Source organism: Bactrocera dorsalis, chromosome 2, assembly GCF_023373825.1.
Source record: "Bactrocera dorsalis isolate Fly_Bdor chromosome 2, ASM2337382v1, whole genome shotgun sequence".
NCBI classification, from domain to species: Eukaryota; Metazoa; Arthropoda; class Insecta; order Diptera; family Tephritidae; genus Bactrocera; species Bactrocera dorsalis.
The window spans coordinates 87621228-87643381 of NC_064304.1; the positions used below are offsets into that span (position 1 = coordinate 87621228).

Genomic DNA, 22154 nt, shown 5'->3' on the forward strand with positions numbered 1-22154 from the left:
ACGTTTTTAATTTTCCTGTCCGTGTAAAGTTTGGGTCGTCCAGGACTTGAGTTTAAATCCACCAATTTAAGGTCATCATCAAGCAATTTCTTATTGCTTGCTTCAAAATGTTTATATATTATATTTCTATTACAACAGATGTATTAGCGTATACATTGCGATCAGAATTCGTTTTATTAATAATAAAACTACAAAATTATACGCGAAAATATGCAGGTTTATTAGAACTTTATTGAATCGCAAAACCCGACCGAAACTTGAAAGACAGATCTACGAAAGATTAGTATAGATGGAAGTAAAAGGATTAATTCAAATAATAATCTCTAAATTTACCCAGTTTATGTATGTACATCTGTTGTACATGCAATGCACATATAGTAGTTTATAGTACATATACCATATCATACACCACCTTCGAACATATACATACATGTGCTGACACGAATTTATTAAAGCGAAACTGACACGAAAAGAAAACAAGAAAAAAAAGAAAAACAAAAAGCCAGCAAAATATTACCCCTTCATTGGCGTTTTCTCTATGCAGCTGTAATATTTTCAATCACTTATGAGGTAAAACAATGTACAGCAAAGAATACAAGAATATAGGTTCGAAGCCGCCAACAAGATCCCGGTGTCGATATGGGTTTTACGGAATGGAAGTATCGGCGGCGCATGCCAGGTTGTAAAAGTACTCCAGATGAGCAATTTGACGCAAACAGATTGTCTAAGCGCTTATTCCACTTTATCTGTGTAAATACAATACCTCAATCATCACACACATACCAAGTAGACCCTCACTTATGACAAGAGAATTTCTCTCAAGAGAGCAAGCATATGGAGCGGTATAAGTTTACTGTTACGAGAGTGGAGATGACATCACTTACAAAGCCAAAGACAACGAAAACCAGAAAATATACGAATATTTGCGAAAACCATACACCTTGTCGACCTTACTCAAGTAATATACCTACGATCTACCTCTCCAATTTTATACTCCTACTCGCTATATACTGTACATGTATCTACAGATGAGGCAAACAAGTATTGAATACTTTATATTGCTTTTATTGTGCACTTTAACCAACGTATGCATACACATATGTATGTATGTACATAGGTATACATTCACGTATACCTTTAGATATATTTAATATCTATACGTATGCTCATGAACACAAGTACGAACAAATGTACTCGCATCTACCTACGAATGACGTGATATAGTATAGATCGAGCGCGGAAAGTGGAGAGTGTATTTGCTGCGATTTACTTAACTTATTGAGTGGGTACACGTAAAGAAAGCTGAGGCATGAAATCCACAAATTAATAATACTTACTTTTGTACTACAACAACAAGAGATTTCCTTCTCCATTTCATGTACATACTTATTAGCTGTTTTCGATTCACCAAATCTTGTAATGTAGCGAAGGATTGCGTATCAAGCAGTTATAACAATTTTATAAGATTTAGGATTAGGAGTGGACAATCGAAAACAGCGTGGACGGTTTGTAAATAATAGAAAGATCGATCGACCACGTAGTATTTTAAAGATTTTTTCCAGTGTAGCAATAAATGCTGACACACTATCAAGCTGCCAACCAGTCGGAATAAAGCTAAAAGACGCATACACACATACATATGTGAGTAAATATACATACTTACCTACACAGATAACGTTAAGGTATTCGTATCTGCGAGTGGGTCGGTGTCTATAAGCAAGTGAGAACACACGTACACAAATGTAGATATAATATAAAGATTGTATGTGGACATTTGTTGTATGTGTGCTAGCAGTTAGCGGCTAGATGCCAATATCGTAGCAGACTACTACGCCACAATGAATCAGTCTTGTGAATATTCGCGAACTATGCGGTCGCCATATGATGATTTTTCAATCGTGTCGGATAGCGGTGAAGAAAGTAGAGGGAATAGCTACAGCTATGGAAACAAAAATTATAGTTGTTCCATACCATATCATGCGCGTGAAAATTCGTTGCCATTTAGTTACGGACAAATAAATAAGACGCCGACCTCATTGCGTAGTGTTGGTCCAGCTAATGGAATCGGCGGACTCCATCGCCCTCAACATGGCGGTGATGCTGTCTCCAGTGATGCTATCGATTTCGGATTCGGTTCAAGTCCAGCGCCATCCAAGGCGGATGGAAATTACAGCATGGATGCGGATCTTTGTTACGGTGCTAATTACAACAACGGTTTAACGGCCACATTAAGATCGACAACAACACCAACTGCAAAAAAGTCGGCACAGGGAAGTAGCACAGACGCAATAAGTACGATCAAAGCGCAACCACGACTTACGAGTCCGATATTGGTACGTAAAACGCTCAATAGCCGATCGCCCACGCGCAATGGAGCTACCAATACCAACACTATCGCCAACACATACCATTACAAATATGGAAACGACGATGACAATATTTTCGGCGCTCCCGTCGGCATCAGCAGTAGAAGCCACAGCAACACTTTAAAAGGCAAATTCAACAGTGACAATAATGATTACAGTAACGATTTCAAACACAATAACGATAACAGCAGCAAAAATCATATTTTCAGCAACAACAAAAACAAGAGCAACAAATTTGGCAATGACGACACAGTCGATGGAAACGTGAACGTGCGGAAAATCCATCCACGCGATGATTTTGAAGAATTATTGCGCGAACGTCGGGAAAAGGTTTTCCGTGAACATTACCGATCGGTCGGATCAACGCAAGCTATCGATGGTATCAATGGAAGTAGATTTGAAAATTCGCCTAACTCTCACAAATTCAACTATGATTTCGAATTTCACTTAAATGTTGACGATGCACCGCCCCCGCCACGTCGTGCCCACACTATGGATCGATCGTCGCTACAACAATTACAACAATATCGTACTCGCGACATTCCAGTTGCCCGCGAGGTCGTTACGCCAACAGTTAATTCGTCGATTGTGGAACGTAATTACCACACAATTGACTCCTCTATTGCTAATAGAAAAACAAGCGAAACATACGCTCCTACTCAGCAAAATTCACTAGTTCGTCAAAAAATTCAACCACAGCAACCGCAACATCAACAACGACATGAAATTGAAACGCTTTATAGTACAGTGGAGAAACGTACGTCAAAACCGTCGCAAAGACAACAATCGCTATCACCTTCTCCAATACAAACACAACAACCGCTTCGACCAGAGTACTCCCCATATGGAAATGGAAACGTGAGTACGGCTAGTTATGGATTTGACAATCAGAACGAGTATGCTACAAATAATCGGAGCTCATTGGGAGCCACCGTTGTTGCACGCAGCCGCAATGACGTGTCACCACCAATTTATGCTACTACCACTAAGCATATCACCACAGCTAAGAAAACGTATCACAACCACATTCTAGCCGAACCAGAATTGTCTTTAAAAGATCACACATTGGGGACTTCACTGTCGCTGCCAATTGACTCTGCTTCGACTGGCGCTGTGAATGAATTCGAACCGGGTAAAATTTCGCCATCATTGGTCGCACGCCCCGAAACACCAGCATTTCCAGTTACTCCACGTACCCCACATGGTGCATACAATGGACAAAACAGTCCCACGGGCTATTCACCTAGCCCAATGTTACAACAAACAGATCTAACGAAAGGAAAATCAATGCTAGACTTGCACAACTACTCTTCGGAGACAATTTACCGTACAAGTTGCCGCCCACGCCTCGACTCCAACATGTCAATGGTTAATAGTGAACCACAGGAAGTTGCCGCTCATCTGGTCAAATTTGCCAAAGATTCGTCGAAATACTGGTACAAGCCGAATTTGTCGCGCGAAGAAGTTGTTCAGTTGTTACTACATGCTGAACCAGGTACATTTATAGTTCGTAATTCCACAACATACAAGGATAACTATGGTTTAGTGGTACGTGTTTACCAACCGCCCCCAAATAGTGAACTTACAGGCCAACCCGACGATTTAGTGCGCCATTTCCTCATTGAGCCTACAAAACACGGTGTACGCTTGAAGAGTTGTGCCAATGAACCAGTTTTTACATCACTGTCAGCTCTTATCTATGAACATTCAATCAACAAATTAGCCTTGCCATGTTTGTTACGCATACCCGAACACGATTTGGTACCATCGTTAATCGAACCGACTAGTGCTCAAAAGCAATTGCTAACCCAGGGCGCAGCTTGTAATGTACTGTGGCTGTACTCATGTGACACTGAATCATTAACTGGTGAAGAGGCTATCCGTAAAGCCATACGGCAATTATACTCCCAAGATCGACTGCATATGCCAACAGAAGTGCACTTTAAAGTCACGCAACAGGGAATTACCCTCACCGACAATACCAGGAAAAAATTCTTCCGAAAACACTATCCCGGCGATAGCATCTCATTTTGTGCCATAGATCCAGATCATCGTCTCTGGGAAATCCGATTGACGGAAGAAGAAGGCAGTGACAAAAATAGTACCCCGGTCGGAGCGCTAAAGAAGACAATATTTGCGTTTGTGGCTCGTAGCTCGCCGAAATCGAAAGACAATCAATGCCATGTATTTTGTGATTTAGACATTCATCAGCCAGCTTCAGCCATTGTTTCCTTCGTCAATAAAACATTGCCAACTGAGAAAGAACGTAATTTTGTGCTCTGAAATAGGATGAATACGGAGTCGAGATAACTTGGAAAACGAACAAAGTAAGAAGAAATGTTATTTCTACATTAGTTGAAAGTGGCCGCACCAGTGCTCGTGTATATACATATGTATGTACATATTTATATTTTTTTTAATTATAAATACTAGTGTAAGAAACGCACACAGTTTTAGAATATTACAGAGAGACCTCGTTAGACGGTCGTCAAAATTACCTAAATCTTCTCTTGCTTAAACACCCTGTATAAAACTATATACATATGTACATACATACGAGTACGTATAGAATTCATGTTTGAAAAGAAATGTGTTATACTTGTATCTCTACTAGTTCTTTCCTGTTAAATTTCGGTCAATATTTCCTAATTAATTTCTATTTGTTTATAATTTTCAAGTTGTAGGTGTGCATACATGCATGTACATATGTATGTACACATACATTCATATGTGCACGGGTGGTAAATGATCATCTTAAAGAAAAGTAACGAGAAAATAAAGAAAATAATAAATTGAATAACGCTTCAGCGTACTCGACTAGATTTGTATTCATTTATATTCATATGCAAAGTTTTATTAAATATCTAAACATTTACATTTTAATTGCTCTACATACATATATTCGCTCGATTTGATCATATGACTACTGCTACATTGATGATATAAATTTTAAGTTCATAAATTATTTTTTAGAAAATTATATCCACCACATACCCTTCGCCACTTTCATACGTTATTTATTTGGAAATAGTGATTAAAAATTATATATGGTCATATTCAACATTATGTGTGTATATATACTTACATATACACATATGCATATGAATTTTAAACTTTATACATATGTATATACTTAAAAAACATTCTTTCAAAACAAATATTTCAAACATTATTGATTTTTTTTTTTCTATTTTAATTTTCACTACAGTTATCCAAGTATTTATACACCGATCAAGATTCCATATGGCCAAATGAATAGAGAGGGAAATCAGATATTCACATATTATACACATGTACGTTCTTGAAAAAAATTGTACCTGTAATATAACTGAAATGACGGGGCCTTAATATCAATTTATGCGGTATTAGCACTCGAACGTCTACACTAACAATTTAATCAGCTCTAAATCAACTAAAATGATGTCCCAGTTTAGTTCAAATATATGTATATTGAATATTTCAATATTATTCATACATACATATGTAGATAAGTATGTACATATATGAAAGTGCATACATATGGGCGTGTGTATGCAGGTTTGTATGTATGCTCATATTTATTTTATTGTTTATAATTTTTTTGTACATAGCTTTCATTCTAATTATATTTGACATTGTGCCTTAACTTTAATATTAATCAAATCGAATAAATCCAACACTTAAAATAGTAACACAAATTTAAAAATGTTCATTTAAGGGTACTTACATACTACATACATATGTATGTAAAAAACAAAAAAAAATACAAGAATATGCCGTTTAAGTTCTACAATTAAGTTCTAGCATTCGTTTAAATCCGATGTGTGGGGTCATACTGATTTCGCTGCATTCACGCAATTATTGTCAGAGTCAGAGTATTGTGGAAATTACTTTTCAGAGCTGCGCATAGTTTTTTCTGATCTTATGTACATATGTATGTAGAAGGCGCATAATGAACACATCTAATATCTTTCGGAATTGTTTAGCACAAACTAAATACGAGCTCATGGGCGAAGAAGGTTAAACCAGAACTGAGACGAAACAGTATTTGATATTGACCTCGAACTCATAGGTGTTTTTTTAATTTTGGCAATTTTTATGTTATTGCTACATTAGACGTAGTTGGATGTACAACCATGAATGAAGTCATAATGGTAATTGAGGCATGACGTCATGTCTCTGGCCCGAAAAAAGCGCAAACAGTGAAAGTGTTTAAAGCAAAAACACTAACATAAAGTAAAACGTGTCCCAAAATTAAGCCAAGATATGAATTAATTATATATATAAATAAAAACGAACGCAAAATTTAAATTTACCAACATTTATGTAGTAAAGTGTTGACTACCATAACCAGAGAGTGGAAGCTTCAAGCCGAGTGCCGGCAAATTACTGTCGAAAATTCCTCATGCCCATAGATTTTGCACTATGCATACTTAAATAAACACGGCAGCTACAATGAGCGAGCGAGAAAAATCATTTTTAGACAGCGCGTTAAAAGGTAAAGTTGGCTTCAGAAATTTTTTTTTATTTCTTGACGAGCGATGGTTAATGCTTGTACAAATGAATGAAAGTATTATTAACAAATTAATTCGTTTCTTTTGAACAAAGCTTGGCGACCGCTGTTCGAAAATTTCACACAAAATATGTTCGGAATAGTGTTTTAACTTCGACTACTGTAAAGAAAATTTGAAATAATGCAAATTCAAATCTTGCGTTATATAACCGCAAAATTTCCCAAAATATTTAAAATATTATACTTAACAAATTATACCTTACTATCCGCTTGTGGCGGCGTAATAACGAGACGTCATCCTTTACTAAGTACATATATATGTATGTATGTATACGTATTTTATATAAGTAGTTTTTACAGTAGGTATTAAATTACCAAATTCTGATGTTTCATAAATGTTCACCAAAGAAAAGAACACGAGTACATGTGTGACGTCAGCAAAAAGCTGACCGCTCAAATGATATCCACTATTGCTAGATGCTCACTTTATTCCTTTTTCTTTGCAAACAACTCTAATTTTATTACAATCAGTCACATTGAAAGTCGGGCAAGCACAAAACAAAATTTCTAATTATATTTAATATATAATGGAAAAAGATATTCAGCTCGATCTTTTTCCTATTGTTAGAAATCAACAAAAATATCAAAGTAACGTAGAATTAACCGCATAAAACAAAAACTGATCAAACAATCTTTTCACATTAAAAGTGGGACATATTGTATTTTTATAGAATTTAACGGTAAATATTCGAAGTTTAATTATAAGCCTGAAGACTTATCATTTGAGTATCGTCAGTCATTAAGTTTAAGTAAGTATTTTTTTAAATGTCGCGAAATAATGGATGAACGCAATTTAGTCATACACCAACATTTACAAGGAAAAACGGAGCGGGAATGGCAAATTTGGTAAAGAAAAGCAAACCCGCAGTTGACGGTAATTTACCACATATGTATGTATGTATAAATGAAATGGATTGGTTTCAAATAAGCAACGCGAGTCCGAACCTAAGAAATGTCCACCAGAGATGAAAACTTTGTTTTAAAGGAAATAAAGCAAAGCCCTTTTACTTCTACACATAAACTTGCTGCAAGAGTCGATGAATCTTCTGATAACAAGGTTAACCCCGAATCTATCAAAAGATTATTACGAAAAAATTAGTTACATTGTCGAGCAGCAAAGAAAAAACCCTTGATTAGCAAAATAAGTATATGTAAGTATATGTACATATGTACATGATTGACTTAAATTCGCAAGAAAAGTTATGGAAGAAGTAAAGTATTGTATGTCATAAGCCAAGTCAAGAACTTGATGCCAAGAATATAACTAAAACTGTGTAATGAATATACACACATACACATGTATAAATTTGGCGATTTAAAAAAAAAAAACAATTTAAAGAAAGCATGCAAAAACTTGGTACTGAATACAACTTTCAGTTTTATCAGGCTGCACATCGAGGAATCAGTTGAGGAATGCATTAGAAGAAGATTGGAACAAGATTAGTCCGAATATAAGTATGTAAAAATCTGGTTGAATCAATGCCGAGAATACTGCAAGCAGTAGAAAAAGGGTGGTGCGACAATATACTATATTAAAAATATTTTTTTCCTTTTAAATACTTATAGTTTTTACGCCTTGCCTGTCCTTTTATTGTGAGGCGAAAAAATAAAACAATCTCAGTTTATGTTTATTGCGGTTTGTTAGCGTTACTTTGAATTTATAATTTTTTTTTTTTTGGTTTTCTAACAGTAAGACTTTTTGTAATAAAATAAAAAAGATTGAATGAAAATTTCTACTTATAATAAGTTTGTAATTAAGAAAGATTGAGTTGAATATATTTTTTTATTGCAAATTTATTATAATTATTAATAATATTATTATTATTTATTATGTATTTAAAACAGTTTTAATAAAGTAAAGTCTAGTTACAAATGAATAGTATACAAAATTATATAAAATAATAGGGTTGATTTTTTGAAATTTGTATACATTATTTGATACTTTTATTTTGTTATGTTACTTTTGGAATTTTTACATTTTAAAACTGTTCGAATTTCATTAATTGTGTGAGAATATTTTTGATTTGGCAGACCACATGCTAAAATCTAAAAACATAAACAAAAATTTAGAGAAAAATCGGGAAGCGTTGTCATTCAGCTGCTACGAAACGAAGGCGAAAAAAATACAGTCCTCAATAAAATTAGCAAATCAACCGCGAAATGTCATATACATACATATGTATGTACATAAGTATAAGCATTCTATATGCTTAATTAATGTACATACATATGTACATATATAAAAGGAAAATGCAAAATTCCTACAACGAGAACGTGAAAAACATAAATATGAGCTATTGAGATCATAAGCTCTATACATATGTATGTATATACGTACGTATAAATATGTATATAGACATAATACAATAGATGCATAGATATGTAAGTGTTAGAAATATATAGTATGTACATACATACATACTTATGTGAACTGTAATTAGAATTCATTCATACGGCTGCGCACTGGCAGCATTGCCTCAGTTCCATTACATGGATATATGTATGTACATACATACATGCTTACACATAGTATATGTACTTATTTATACGAATGTAAAAATTATGACCTTTTGAAGTAAAAAAAATAACATCGAATCTTGAAACTTATTATTATATTATTCCGAATTAAATTTAATTTGTGTTTAAATATGTATGCATATTCACGTACCTACCAACAAAAGCAATTAAGAGCACTATGTGCATAATACATATATGTGCATATATGTATATGTAAGTATGTGTTTTCATTTCATTCCAACAAGGAGTATAACAAAAATAAATAAACTGTGCAAAAAAGTAGCATAAGTTAATAGTAATTAGTCCACACCAGCAGCAAGTACAGTAAGTAATATGCATACATATACATATGTATGTATGTATGTATGTATGCACATAGGATGCATAGTGTATGTTGCAATAACTACATACATATGTACATGTATGTATGACGTATATTTCCAAGTTCATATAAGCGCTACGATTCAGGAGCAACAGGTACTTATACTACATGATCAATTACGCTTGTTTAACGTTTATGCATAAATATACAAATGAAATTAATTCTAATTATTTGTTATTATTTTTAATATAAAACAGATTTTATAAAATTTATGAAATTAATTCTAATTATTTGTTATTATTTTTAATATAAAACAGATTTTATATAATACCTATTTATGTAAACAACTAATGAAGTATTAAATGAATAAAAAAATATTGTAGACAAACAAAGAATAGAATATTATTCCGAAGTCAATGTGGATCTACGTATATTGTATATCGATTAAAGGTTGGTTATTCATATGTAACGAATATTATATTTTCATAGCTTATATTTTTCAAGCAGACTGCAAAGTTCTTATGGCAGATTCACCTATAACTTTTGCTTCGAGCATTTGCTTTGACAGATAACTTCGATGTACATAAGTATGTACGTAATATTATGTTCAGACCGAAAATTTCAAAGATTAGATTACATTTAATCATTTCATAACCCAACAGTGTTCTCACTGCCGTCAGAAAGATCAAAAAACAGCTGTTATACTATGTTCAGACCGACACTTAATCACACGATTTCGGCTGTTGAATGGATTATCCCACTAATCTTAAAAATTTATCAAGATTTCGCCATACAAAAATGACAGTTCCAAATCACTTCATTGAAATGATTTGAAACTGATCCACGCTAAATCTGTCCGTGCGACTCTGATTTTGCGCAATCTACTTGTCAGCACTGGAAAAATACTAGTCAGCACTGGAAAACTGTTACATTATCACAGCTGATTTAGACACAACAAAGGGAAAAAAATGTAAACAAACAATTTCTTTTTAAAGCAATGAATCTAATTTCACCTGAAAATCGAACAAGCAAATGAAAAAATGCATCCACTATTTCTATTATATGGAAAATATTAAAAAAATACGGCTTTTATTTCAAAATACTATATGACAATGTTTTCTTTTGATAAATATTAAGCGATGTGAATTCATGAATGACAATAACAGCTGTTTTTTGATCTTTCTAACGGCAGTGAGAACACTGTTAGATTATGAAATGCTTAAATGTAATCTAATCTTTGAAATTTTCGGTCTGAACATAGTATTATTGTCATTCATGAAGTCACATCGCTTAACATTTATCAAAAGAAACATTGTCATATAGTATTTTGTAATAAAAGCCGTCTTTTTTCAAATATTTTCCATATAATAGAAATAGTGGATGCATTTTTTCATTTGTTAAGTCGATTTTCAGGTGAAATTAGATTCATTGCTTTAAAAAAATTTGTTTGTTTACATTTTTTCCCCTTTGTAGTGTCTAAATCAGCTGTGATAATGTAACAGATTTCCAATGTTGACAAATAGATGGCGCAAAATCAGAGTCGCACAGAGAGATTTTGCGTGGATCAGTTTCAAATCATTTCAATGAAGTGATTTGGAACTGTCATTTTTGTATGGCGAAATCTTGATAAATTTTTAAGATTAGTGGGATAATCTATTCAACAGCGTGTGATTAAGTGTCGGTCTGAATATAGTATAAGCTTTTGTCTGAGTTCATTCAAATCGTGGCGCAGCAAAGCAAAGGGAGGCACAATGTTGTTTTCATCTAATGCAAGGCATACATGCACCAATTATTGTATCAACTTCAACGAATTGAACAACTGATTGCTACGTATATGGGGCAGTTGAATCAACTGGTTGGATGAAAATCAAATTTTTTGATATTTTGTGAAGTTGGTTGTGTTAGTTGGATAGTGTTTGGGTTGGTCGTGCGATTTCAAACTATTTCGCCATTTTATTTTGGCTCTCGAAGAGAGCGCGTCATATGTAATAAGTAAAGCAACAACTTCCGAGCTCATGTTTAAGCAACGAAGTGAATATTCAAAATGAAGTTGGCCTCAAAATTGTGTTAAAAGTTGTGTCGTATGTAGCGACAAGGACAATTTCTAACCCAACTCAATCAACCAACTAATTGTTGCGTGTATGTCTCCCATTATAATAACAAATGCCCACATACAGATTTGGCAATGGCAATTTTCAAAATAACATTTCTCCAAAGAATTAATATTTATGCTAAAGTTTATGGCATACTAACTGTCAAAAATATTGCCATTGTCGTTGCCAAATCTATACTTATGTGGTATTTTGTTATCATAACATAATGATTTGCGAAAAGTCGTCGGGGTAGGCAGGTTCGAGCTGATGTAGCGCATATTTTGAGGTCTTGAACTGTTTAAATTTTTATATGTATGAAAACAATTTATGTGGAAAATAAAAATAGAGGAAATATACTTTTTTCTACAAATGTATTTCTTGAAAAGTAAAAGATTTCATATTTTCGTACTTTAATAATAGTAGCATAAAATATCCGACGCCATTTTAAGAATGATTATTTCATGATATCAAATGCCCACACAAGAACATACCATGTTCAGACCGACACTTAATCACACGATTTCGGCTGTTGAATGGATTATCCCACTAATCTTAAAAATTTATCAAGATTTCGCCATACATAAATGACAGTTCCAAATCACTTCATTGAAATGATTTGAAACTGATCCACGCAAAATCTTTCTGTGCGACTCTAATTTTGCGCCATCTACTTGTCAGGGTTGGAAATCTATTACATCACAGCTGATTTAGACACTACGAAGGGAAAAAATGTAAACAAACAAATTTCTTTAAAGCAATGAATCTAATTTCACCTAAAAATCGACGTAACAAATGAAAAAATTGCATCCACTGTTTCTATTATATGGAAAATAATTGAAAAAGACGGCTTTTATTTCAGAATACTATATGACAATCTTTTCTTTTGATGAATATTAAGCGATGAATAACAACTGTATTTTGATCTTTCTAACGGCAGTGAGAACACTGTTGGGCTATGAAATGCTTAAATGTAATCTAATCTTTTAAATTTTCGGTCTGAACATGGTATAAACAGATTATGGGTATTCTCTTGCTCTTGCAAAACCCTTGCACGGTGCAAGTATTATAATACAAAAATATAATTGCGACCCTGTTTTAGCCGTCATTTTACATAAAGACATATTACGTTGTTAAATTGTTGAGGAAGGTAAGTTTTAAACAGAATTTATAATTTCTATTTAAATTATAAAGATTTGTTACATGTTAAAAATGTATGCAGAAGGTGCCCCAATTCACAATAGCCATGCATAATAGTCATTCACAATGAATTGACCGAATCAGCCGTTCATATATCACTAGATTCTGCAATGGGTGCTCTCGTGCCCTTCTATATTTCGCAAGCGAATACTCCTATTGTTAGCAATGTTCATTGTCTGTTGAGATGCGACGTAACAAAATCGAAACTTTCAACCCTCGATGTGACCGCCGCTTTTATTTAGGTATGTGCCATACAAAATCTATAGGAATGATCAATTTTTGTAATTTCCCATTGCCGCTTTTATTTGTATAGATTTTTAATGATATATGAACATCAACATTTAGCAGTGAAAAGGAAAAACGGTAATATGAAAATTTAATTTTATGATTTATTAACAAAAAAAAAATATTTGCTTACTCTATATTCAACTTTAAATTTACTTGTATTTTTAAGAAGTGGCAACATTGCAAACATTTGGTTTTATTTATTGAGCATCGTAAAGTACCATGTTATTGAGTTAAATACATTTATCCGCAATATTTGTAGAGCTTGTTCGCAATACTTATTATGTCTTCTTCAAACAACGATAATGGAAATCTTATGGACGAGTTTGAGGAAGCTTTCCAAGCATGTCTTTTATCACTAACGAAGCCAGAACCCAACACAGGCACTAATAAGGATGAAATCGAGTTAGAAGTTCAAAAAACGACAAATCGGTTTATTGATGTTGCACGGCAGATGGAGGCATTTTTTCTTCAAAAACGTTTCCTTGTTTCAACATTAAAGCCAGATATGTTAATAAAAGACGAAAATCAGGACTTGCGTAATGAAATTGCACGTAAAGAGCAACTTCTGAATAAACACTACAGTCGTTTAGAGGAATGGAAAGCTTGTTTGTCTGATATACAAGCTAACCAAGGTGCACACAATAGACCTATAGGAGGAATAGGCGGTGCAGTTGCTGCCATTGGCGATTCATCGAGTGCAGGTACAACAGGGATACCTGGAATTACAGGTCCTGGAAGTTTGAATATTTCACAAGTTTCAAATAGATCTGGTTCTGTAGGAATGCTTGGTAATGTACCAGCATACGGCGTGCCTAGACGATTTTAATATTAAAGTCTACCTAAGTATCTTTAAAATATGTAATGTTAAAATTTTAATAATACCCAATATATTTAATTAAACTTTCTTCAAAAACGAACAAAGAGTTTTAGTCTAAAAATAGAACTGAAGTAATAAAATTATAACTGTTCAAAATCTGCCTGGTTTTGTTACTATTTAATGTTTACTAGAACTACGATTGTTTTGAACGTAAACTTCTTATCAAAAGAGTAATTGCTCGTACATTATATGTATTTTAGCAATTATGTCAATTACTAATTAATTGTTTCTTACATTTATAATAGTGTATTGAACATACAAATTTTTTTGTAAGATTTTTTTCTTCATTTTTCACAATCTACTCATAAAACAGAATTCGTTATAATAGAGCTCTCTTTAAGAGTTACTGTTACCACAGTTCTGCGATGTAGCTGATGACTTGTCCTCGCTCTGATTTGAATTGCTTGCAGAAGTCGCTGAATGTGATGATAAGGAAACCACTTTCATATTTTGTAATGTTTTCAGGTTTAATGTATTCCCCTGAAAGTTAGGCGAAAGAAATATTTGCCCACCTCCCTGTACAGCCAAAACCACACGTCCAGGATTAGATGTTTTCACGCCCTGATTATTTTCGATACTTGATTTACTAAAACAGTCTCAAATGCTTATTAAAAAGTACCTGTTGAGATGAATTTTTAACAGTAACCAGCTGAGTCTGCGACTGTGTAGATACGGGCTGCATATGATGGGTCATTGGAACCGATTGTTGTGACTGTTGTAAACGTATTGTCTGCCCGCCAGAGCCAAGCATCACAGTCTTTGGTAAGTTAATTGCAGTCGCATTGTTGGATGTCTCACTACCGTTACTTAAAGGCGAGCTTCCGGTAATTAGATTACCAACCGGTAGGCTTGCTATACGTTGTTGAATCGCTGTTCCACTTGAACCTACAGTTTTCACTGCCGTTTGCATTTGTTGAACCCGTAAAATCTGGTTTCCCATTATAACAGTTTGCATTTGAGACCCTTGCTGAGTAGGAACAACACCACTATTACTACTAGTGTTTGTGGACGTTAAATTAACAATCTTATTTTGTTGTTGCAGCTGTAAAAGATTACATTTTGTATTTACCAAGCATAGAAACGTTTACTTTTTTAGGTATAAACTCACGTTTCGCTGTAATTTTAACGTTTGCCCACCAATTACCACACCACCGGAATGTAGTTGTTGTAATTGAGCCGAGCTTCCAACATTTTTAGCTATAGTCGTAGATGGCTTTGCAGCAAAAACGACTTGTTTCCCTTGTAAGCTTGTAACATTAAAACTATTTGAAACACCTCCAATATTAGACGTACTTTTAATTACACGTATACTGCCTCCTGTGGTCGCAGTAGTAGATGAATTTGTAGTCACTCCAGCTTTACCGAGTACTTTGGTTATCTGAGGAGTAGTCAATTGTCCACCAGTCGACATAAAGATGCGTCCAGTACCTCCGCTTACGAGTGTAGTTTTTGTTGTACTCACGCTATCTGATGTTTGCGATGTGGTGGGACGATGTGTGTTTACATTTCTTGCCTGCGATACAACGGTATATGAAGTTGTATTACCTGTTGATGTCAATAGGTGGGGCTGTTGTTGATGTGAAACGCTGGCTGAATGAACGTTTTTAACAATAGCACCCACACCACTACTGTGGTTTGTTTTCAACGAAACATTGCTACTTTGTTTTTGGAGCAAACTCTCCAGTGATATTATTTGGCCGGTAGAAGTTGTAAGAATTCGAGTTCCGCTCGCTGTTGTACCTACGGGAGTGTCATTTCCAGCTATTGCCATAGCTTGCTGCTGCTGCTGAGACTGAGAATTCGTGGAGCTGACCTTTAAAACACGTGGGAGGCTTTGGGCCTGAGGAAGCATCACAGCTAGAGATTTATTGCTTGCTTGTTGTCCAACTGCACTGTCGCTATTCGCTACCGAGGGTACTACCGCCAAGGTTTGAGCGCGCGAAACGATTTGATTTATTTGTGATTGTGCCTGTGGATTAGATGAATCACTGGGAACCACTTGCACGGACTTCAATTGAATGTTTTGCTGTTGCTTTAAGTTCTGTAGAAGGGCTCTCTGTTGTTGAGAAGTAAGATTTGTTGTATTTATAGTATGCACTTTCTCAGCTACTGGCGTTGAAGAGGTTTGTGATCCAACAGAAGCTGCATCTTTAACGACGGATTTGTGAACAACTCCTACGTTTGATGTTTGATGCATAAAGACCTTTTTACCTATTGTTTGCGTAGTTAGACCACCAGATTGGGCAACAACTGTACAATTTTCTGAAAAAAAAATTAACTATAAATGTTAACAAATACAAAAAATCTATTAAATTACTTAAAAGTGTGGACTTGTCGATCACACGATGTTGCTGACTTGTAACAGGCGTTGAAGGAGACGATTTCTTCACAACTATCTGCTGATTTTGCTTGTGTTGTAAAGTTGCAAATGTATGTGGAGACATTTTTATAAGCGTAGAACCGCCAGCAGCAGATACCACCGATGATACCCCAAATGTTTGCGTCCCACTATTACTACTCATAAGCGATATATTACCAAATGATTTACTTTGCTGCGTCTGTGCCCGCATTGTTCCCATCCCACTACCCCCTGTCACAACACGGTGACCGATAACATGGACGGGAGGTTTCCTGGAAGTAACAACCGATCCAGCAGGTGCAGATTGCAAAATCGATTTTACTCCACTGCCACTGATGCTTGGCACAATTCGAATAATATTTTTTCCATGCGATTTGTTTTGTTGTACCTGTTCTGGTGACAAACTTCCCACATTAGAAACCAACTTTGTATTATCCATGTAAATGGTTGTAGAACCACCCGTGGAAATTGATGATAGTGGTAAAGTTCGCACATTTGTTTCTTTGGTGATAATATTTTGAACTTCAACGTCAGTAGCATTCGAAATAGAATTTGACATGCTGATCGGAATGATGAAACCTTGTGTAGGCTTCTGTTGTTGTTGCGCGTAAACAATGTTTTGTTGCTTAAGCACTTGGTGTGAAGAGGATTTGGGTTGCGATGTCCCGCTTAATGTAGACTGACCCTTCACTTGATTTATAATGATAGGTTTATTTAAAGCCACTTTTTTTCCACTGAAAGTAGCGCTAAGAGATGGAGATTTCTGTGATGCTATTGAAACAGATGTGCCTGTGGATGGTGTCACAACTGTAGCGCTGGAAACGTGTACAGTTTGAATACCAGATGGCGTAGCAACAATGATTGGGGTAGAGTTAACATTTCCCGTTGTTATCGTCGGTAAGTTAGACTTGATTGGTGACATAGTTAAATTTAACTGTTTGTTGACCTTACTTTCTTCTGAAACCACTTCATTTATTGTTGCATTTTTTGTTAAGATTGTCATTCGCTGTTGAATCCTTTGGTGTTGTGGTATTTGTGTATCAATACCAGTAGTGTTATTGATTTGCCGATGCTCTTGATGCCGTTGCGATTGTGATTGGACAGCCGTTTTAAGTAAAGATTTCTGCTGTTGGTGCGGTATGTTGTACTTTAATGGCGGGACAGGGAGCGAACGATTCCCTGATGGTTTAGTGATAACGAGTGGTATTTTTTGTTGCTCAATGGCACTTTGACTACTTACAATGATGGGATTTGCTGGTACTAATGCAGGCATTGAAAAAGCTGCGCTAATTTTTGTAGTGGTGTTTGCTGTGCTCACTGTTCCAACATTAACCTCATCCTCACATGTAATTAAAACAGAATTCGGATCATTGATTTCTGAAGTTGCTTTGGTTAATGCGACCTTTGCCTTAGATTTACGATGTGCAACTTTTTTGGATTTCCCTACACCCTGACTTTGCTGATGTATTCGTTCGAAATCATCTTCGTTCCGATTTCGGTGGAGATAGATCCAAATTTTACGCTTTGGATCATAACGCACACATGGATCATGTTCTGTGTGCATACGATCTAATGCTCCACTCACCGTTGTTTGTAGTACATTTTCCCCTTCTTTTAAGTTTATATATTGCGAGCTCTTAAGCAATTCGGCTATATCGGCCCGAGTTCCTTCCCCATTCGGTAAACGTGCAGTTGCATCACGAACTAATGTTAAAATGGTGACAAAGTTTGGACGATTTCCAACCATCATACTATGTCCACGAGCCTTAGTTAAAGCATACATTTGTGTGTATATTCCTTTTACTGGACCGACTACACTTTCGTAACCATGCATATGGTAAGTGTAAGCACGGTGCGGTTGCTCAAAACGTTCACGTTCCTGTCGTTGAAACTCCACAATTTCCTCTGGTGTAGCCGCGCAAACCGTCCATGTCGTAGGACAGCGTGGTGGAGGTGGTGGGGATATACCACCATCGAATGATACTGGAGCATCGTCTATTTCGTTCGAGTTGTAAGTGTTATTATTAGTTTTTATATTATTTGAAGATTCCTTTCCATCATCCGTAATTACTTGGCAAGCAGCACTCGGCATTCTATCCGAAATTTCACGACGTTGCAACCAATAAAGACACAACTTAGAGAGACGGGTGTCAGAGTCACGACCTGCTCCTATCCACTGAAAAATATTTTGTTGGGATTTGAATTCTAAGTATGGAACGTATTCGTCTGGTTGGTCGGAGAAATCTCCAGCCAAAAAATTTATAGCAGATGTTAATAATGCTGACCAGTTATCAGACTGAGCATACCAATCGTTTAAAGCAGTTATAGGATTCCGTGACCAGATATCGATTCTCATACGCAGTTCATTGTATGGCATTCGGTGATGGGGTGTTGCGCAAAACAAATCACGTATAAGCGAAAAGAAGCAAGCATGAGTCTCCTGTATTAATTCAGATGATTCAAGGGTCGTTGGAACAAGACTTTTTGTCGGTGAAACCAAGGGTTGCGTTTGTCGTCTTATTGGAGTTACTAATGCTCCAGTTGCCGATGAAATATTGGATGCATTGTAGTTTAATTGAGAATTCGATCGAGCCTTTTCTTTGAGAGGTGTTTTGTTCACCTTTGCAAATATAGACTCTAGCTTTGGTATATTTTGTTCAGCTAAAGTACTTTGACAACTATTTTCTACCAATGGATATTTACCCTGTAAATCGACATTACTGCCGTCTACTTTGTGAGGCGTTTGCAATAGTTTCTGTGGGGGTACTTCAGTTTGTTCAATCGTAGGTAGGACAACTTCATTGGAAATTACGAAACTTGGTAAAGCTTCATCGCAGTTACCGTAGGTTTCAACTTCTTCTTGTTGAAGTTCCACTTCACCATCTAGTATGTTAAATGGTGCACCATCTTCAGGAAGAAACGGATGCTGTAAGGTTCCATTTGAATGTTCAGATAAACGTTGTTGAAAATGTTCAACCTGTTGTTCTTTTACATTTTTTGAACCTCCCTCAATCGATAGAATATCTAATTTGACCTCATTTTCGTTCTTTCCATATGTGTCAGAATATTGATCACTGGCCGTAATTGGGACTAATGCTGGAGGATCCGTATAAGATACCGGTTTAGGTTTAGTTTTCCTTCCGATAATTTTACCCACACCGAAAAATTGTTTAAAATTCCCACCCATTTGTGCCCTTGCACATACATCTCGCAACCGTATATCGGAAGTTTCAAAGTCTGGTAAAGTCTAGAAAATTCAAAATTTTATCAGAAATTAGGCATACATATGTAAATATATAATTAAATAAATACCGGCTCTGTAATTTTCCGCCGCTTGTGCTCTCGTATATACGATCGGAAATTTCTATTTGATAATCTAGATTGTTGTGTATTCTGATCGGTGCGTATCACATCTTCGTCAGCAAAATTTTTTCGTCTTTTAAATAATGTACTGAAAATCAAACGGTCAGTACCAGAGGCAGGTAATTTCAATACAGATGATATTTCAGATTTCAAATTTAAATGGCTTTCCTCAGTGACAGTTTCGACGGAGGAAACATCCGCCTCGTCAGCACTTAGCTCATTAGGTTTAATGCCCAACTGATCTGTGATATTATCCAATTCTTTTCTAAAACGTTTTCGACAACGCACAGTACAAAGTTTTGTATCAGCATGAAAAATGTTTTGTTCGCGCTTTGTTGCACGTTCTGTCCGTAGTTTGCTGCTTGGGGCAGATTTGTAAGCAATTTGCAAAAGGCGTTCACGAGACAAAAACAATTCTTTAGCAAGTTGACTAAGACGTTCACATCTTTGAAAACGCTGTTCACGTCGTCGTGATTTAGCAATGCTTTGGCGTAGCCGCACAACGTCAGGCCTAAAATTTCCACTTTCCAATTCCTGTTGCAAGTCAAAAAGAGGGGAGTGCCCAAATCGCGTTAAGCCACCATTAAAAAGCATAGATAAAGTACGCTGCATCTCCACGGATATCTCTGGAGGAGTAAGAATCTTGGTGAAATCTGGTAAATGCTTTTCCAAACTTGCTCGAATCGCTTCAGGTATATTATTCCATGTGTCTACTGAGAAAAATTCATGAAAGATTTTCATACTTTCACACAAACCCCGCGGCAAACGTAACAATTCATTTCTTATTTTAGCGAGCTCCAGTGTATCTAATTGCAAATCATTTACGTCTGAATTAGAAGTTGAAGAGCTTATACTAGAACCGCTACTAGAATTCGTATCGCTGTCTTCGAGTGCACCACCAGAAGCACTCATCTCTGAATCGGACATTGTATTGCTCATATCCTGATTTATCAGTTGCGCCATTATCACAATACCTTTTTAATTTAATATCGTTTCGTCAGAGTCTTGTTTATTTCACTGTAACGTACAAATATTACAAACAAGAGTTGTCAATTAATTTCTCTATACCAAGAAGGGGAAACAAAACTTTCAATGAATGCAAAAGTTCTTGCATCATCGTTTGCTTTTTCCCCGCAAGAATGGGTTCATTATTTATATTTTCACTTTATAGGGGCACAATACTTTTATCTAAAATTATTAAATCTCACTTCCTATCAACTTCAAAACCTCACCTATTGCAAAAAATCTAACAATTACCCACGTTTTCGATCCTGACGCTCACTGAATTTTACTTTGGCTCAATTATGTCTACGTCGATGTTGCGTTACGAGCAATGCGGTTCCCTCATTACAAATTTTTTCCTCATCTGAACATTTTTTCAGTTTTTCAATTTATTATTTTTCGGACACAGCCTCTCATTTCGTCTAATATTCTAATTCCACAGTGTATTGAACATACCATGAATTGTCACTTGATTGTCAACTATGGTACATTCAATCTCTCTTAAATGCCCATTTAGCGTATTCACAGTTCGATTATAGTTACCTTTCATGAACACAGCCGATACAGATTCAAATGAGTCTTATAAGTCACCTACAGGTAAAATCATCGGTTAATTTCCCAACAGCGCTTCCTGAGACTTACCATGTTAAATACAAGTATGTATGTTAGTTTCTATGAGTTTTTTAAGGAGAATGGACAAAACTACCCGAAACTCTTGTGTACGAGTGAGTGTTCATTCATTTGCTAGACAAAGATCGTATGAGTTGCACTGTCTTCTCTATATCTGTCAATGTGGTGAAATTTCGGTAGCCGTGACTAGCTGGGAACCAAAGAACTAAATGAAAATACATAAGCTGAAACTACATAACATACGACAACGTAGTTATATGTAACCCTGAATGATTCAATAATAATGTTAGATAATAATTGATATTATCTATTATTTTTCTTATCTGATAGATAGCTGCTAACCAGACATTAAGGAAAAGGTCCTAAATGTATAGTATATAATAACATATATAGTTATAACGATTCGAAAACATAGCATTGATAATTGTAATTGTGTAAACTCATTTTTGTATGTAATCCAACAACATTTTTTTTAAACAAGTGTAAAAATTTATAATTTTATGACTTTACGATGCTTTATGACAGGTTGTAAGTACCCCAATAGTGTTTTCAGACACGGAAACTTCGGAAGCAGCAATGTGTGGTTTG

The 22154-nt window shown here is 35.4% G+C and overlaps 3 protein-coding genes across 5 annotated transcripts; 2 read left to right on the forward strand and 1 right to left on the reverse strand.

The window, feature by feature from the left end:
• The first annotated feature begins 1823 nt into the window (after window positions 1–1823).
• LOC105229537 (tensin homolog) lies at window positions 1824–6043 on the forward strand. Its single transcript, XM_011209880.4, has 2 exons — window positions 1824–4693; window positions 5575–6043. Exon 1 carries the CDS (start codon window positions 1839–1841, stop codon window positions 4647–4649), a length of 2811 nt encoding a protein of 936 aa, XP_011208182.2. The 5' UTR covers window positions 1824–1838; the 3' UTR covers window positions 4650–4693; window positions 5575–6043.
• A 7464-nt stretch (window positions 6044–13507) lies between these two features.
• Window positions 13508–14256, forward strand: LOC105229539 (mediator of RNA polymerase II transcription subunit 28). Its single transcript, XM_011209885.4, has one exon. It carries the CDS (start codon window positions 13616–13618, stop codon window positions 14159–14161), a length of 546 nt encoding a protein of 181 aa, XP_011208187.1. The 5' UTR covers window positions 13508–13615; the 3' UTR covers window positions 14162–14256.
• Window positions 14195–21379, reverse strand: LOC105229538 (uncharacterized). 3 transcript variants are annotated; one of them, XM_011209882.3, is made up of 6 exons: window positions 21196–21379; window positions 19884–20951; window positions 16530–19818; window positions 15321–16474; window positions 14832–15254; window positions 14195–14773 (listed from the first exon to the last, which is right to left on the reverse strand). In XM_011209882.3, the coding sequence occupies exons 2-6, from the start codon at window positions 20895–20897 to the stop codon at window positions 14549–14551; spliced, it is 6105 nt and encodes a 2034-aa protein (XP_011208184.2). In that variant the 5' UTR covers window positions 20898–20951; window positions 21196–21379; the 3' UTR covers window positions 14195–14548. The 3 variants fall into 3 exon arrangements, with proteins under 3 accessions (XP_011208184.2, XP_011208185.2, XP_011208183.2); XM_011209883.3 differs by having other exon boundaries at window positions 21192–21379; XM_011209881.3 differs by having other exon boundaries at window positions 21167–21379.
• Window positions 21380–22154: the final 775 nt, after the last annotated feature.

Excerpts from the sequence above, each read along its gene's own strand:
- LOC105229537 (XM_011209880.4), top strand. The coding sequence starts at position 1,839 with ATGAATCAGTCTTGTGAATATTCGCGAACTATGCGGTCGCCATATGAT.
- LOC105229538 (XM_011209882.3), bottom strand. The coding sequence starts at position 20,897 with ATGGCGCAACTGATAAATCAGGATATGAGCAATACAATGTCCGATTCA. Across the intron at positions 19,819-19,883 it reads GGCGGAAAATTACAGAGCCG|ACTTTACCAGACTTTGAAAC; the intron begins GTATTTATTTAA and ends TGAATTTTCTAG. Across the intron at positions 16,475-16,529 it reads CGACAAGTCCACACTTTTAA|AAAATTGTACAGTTGTTGCC; the intron begins GTAATTTAATAG and ends TTTTTTTTTCAG.
- LOC105229539 (XM_011209885.4), top strand. The coding sequence starts at position 13,616 with ATGTCTTCTTCAAACAACGATAATGGAAATCTTATGGACGAGTTTGAG.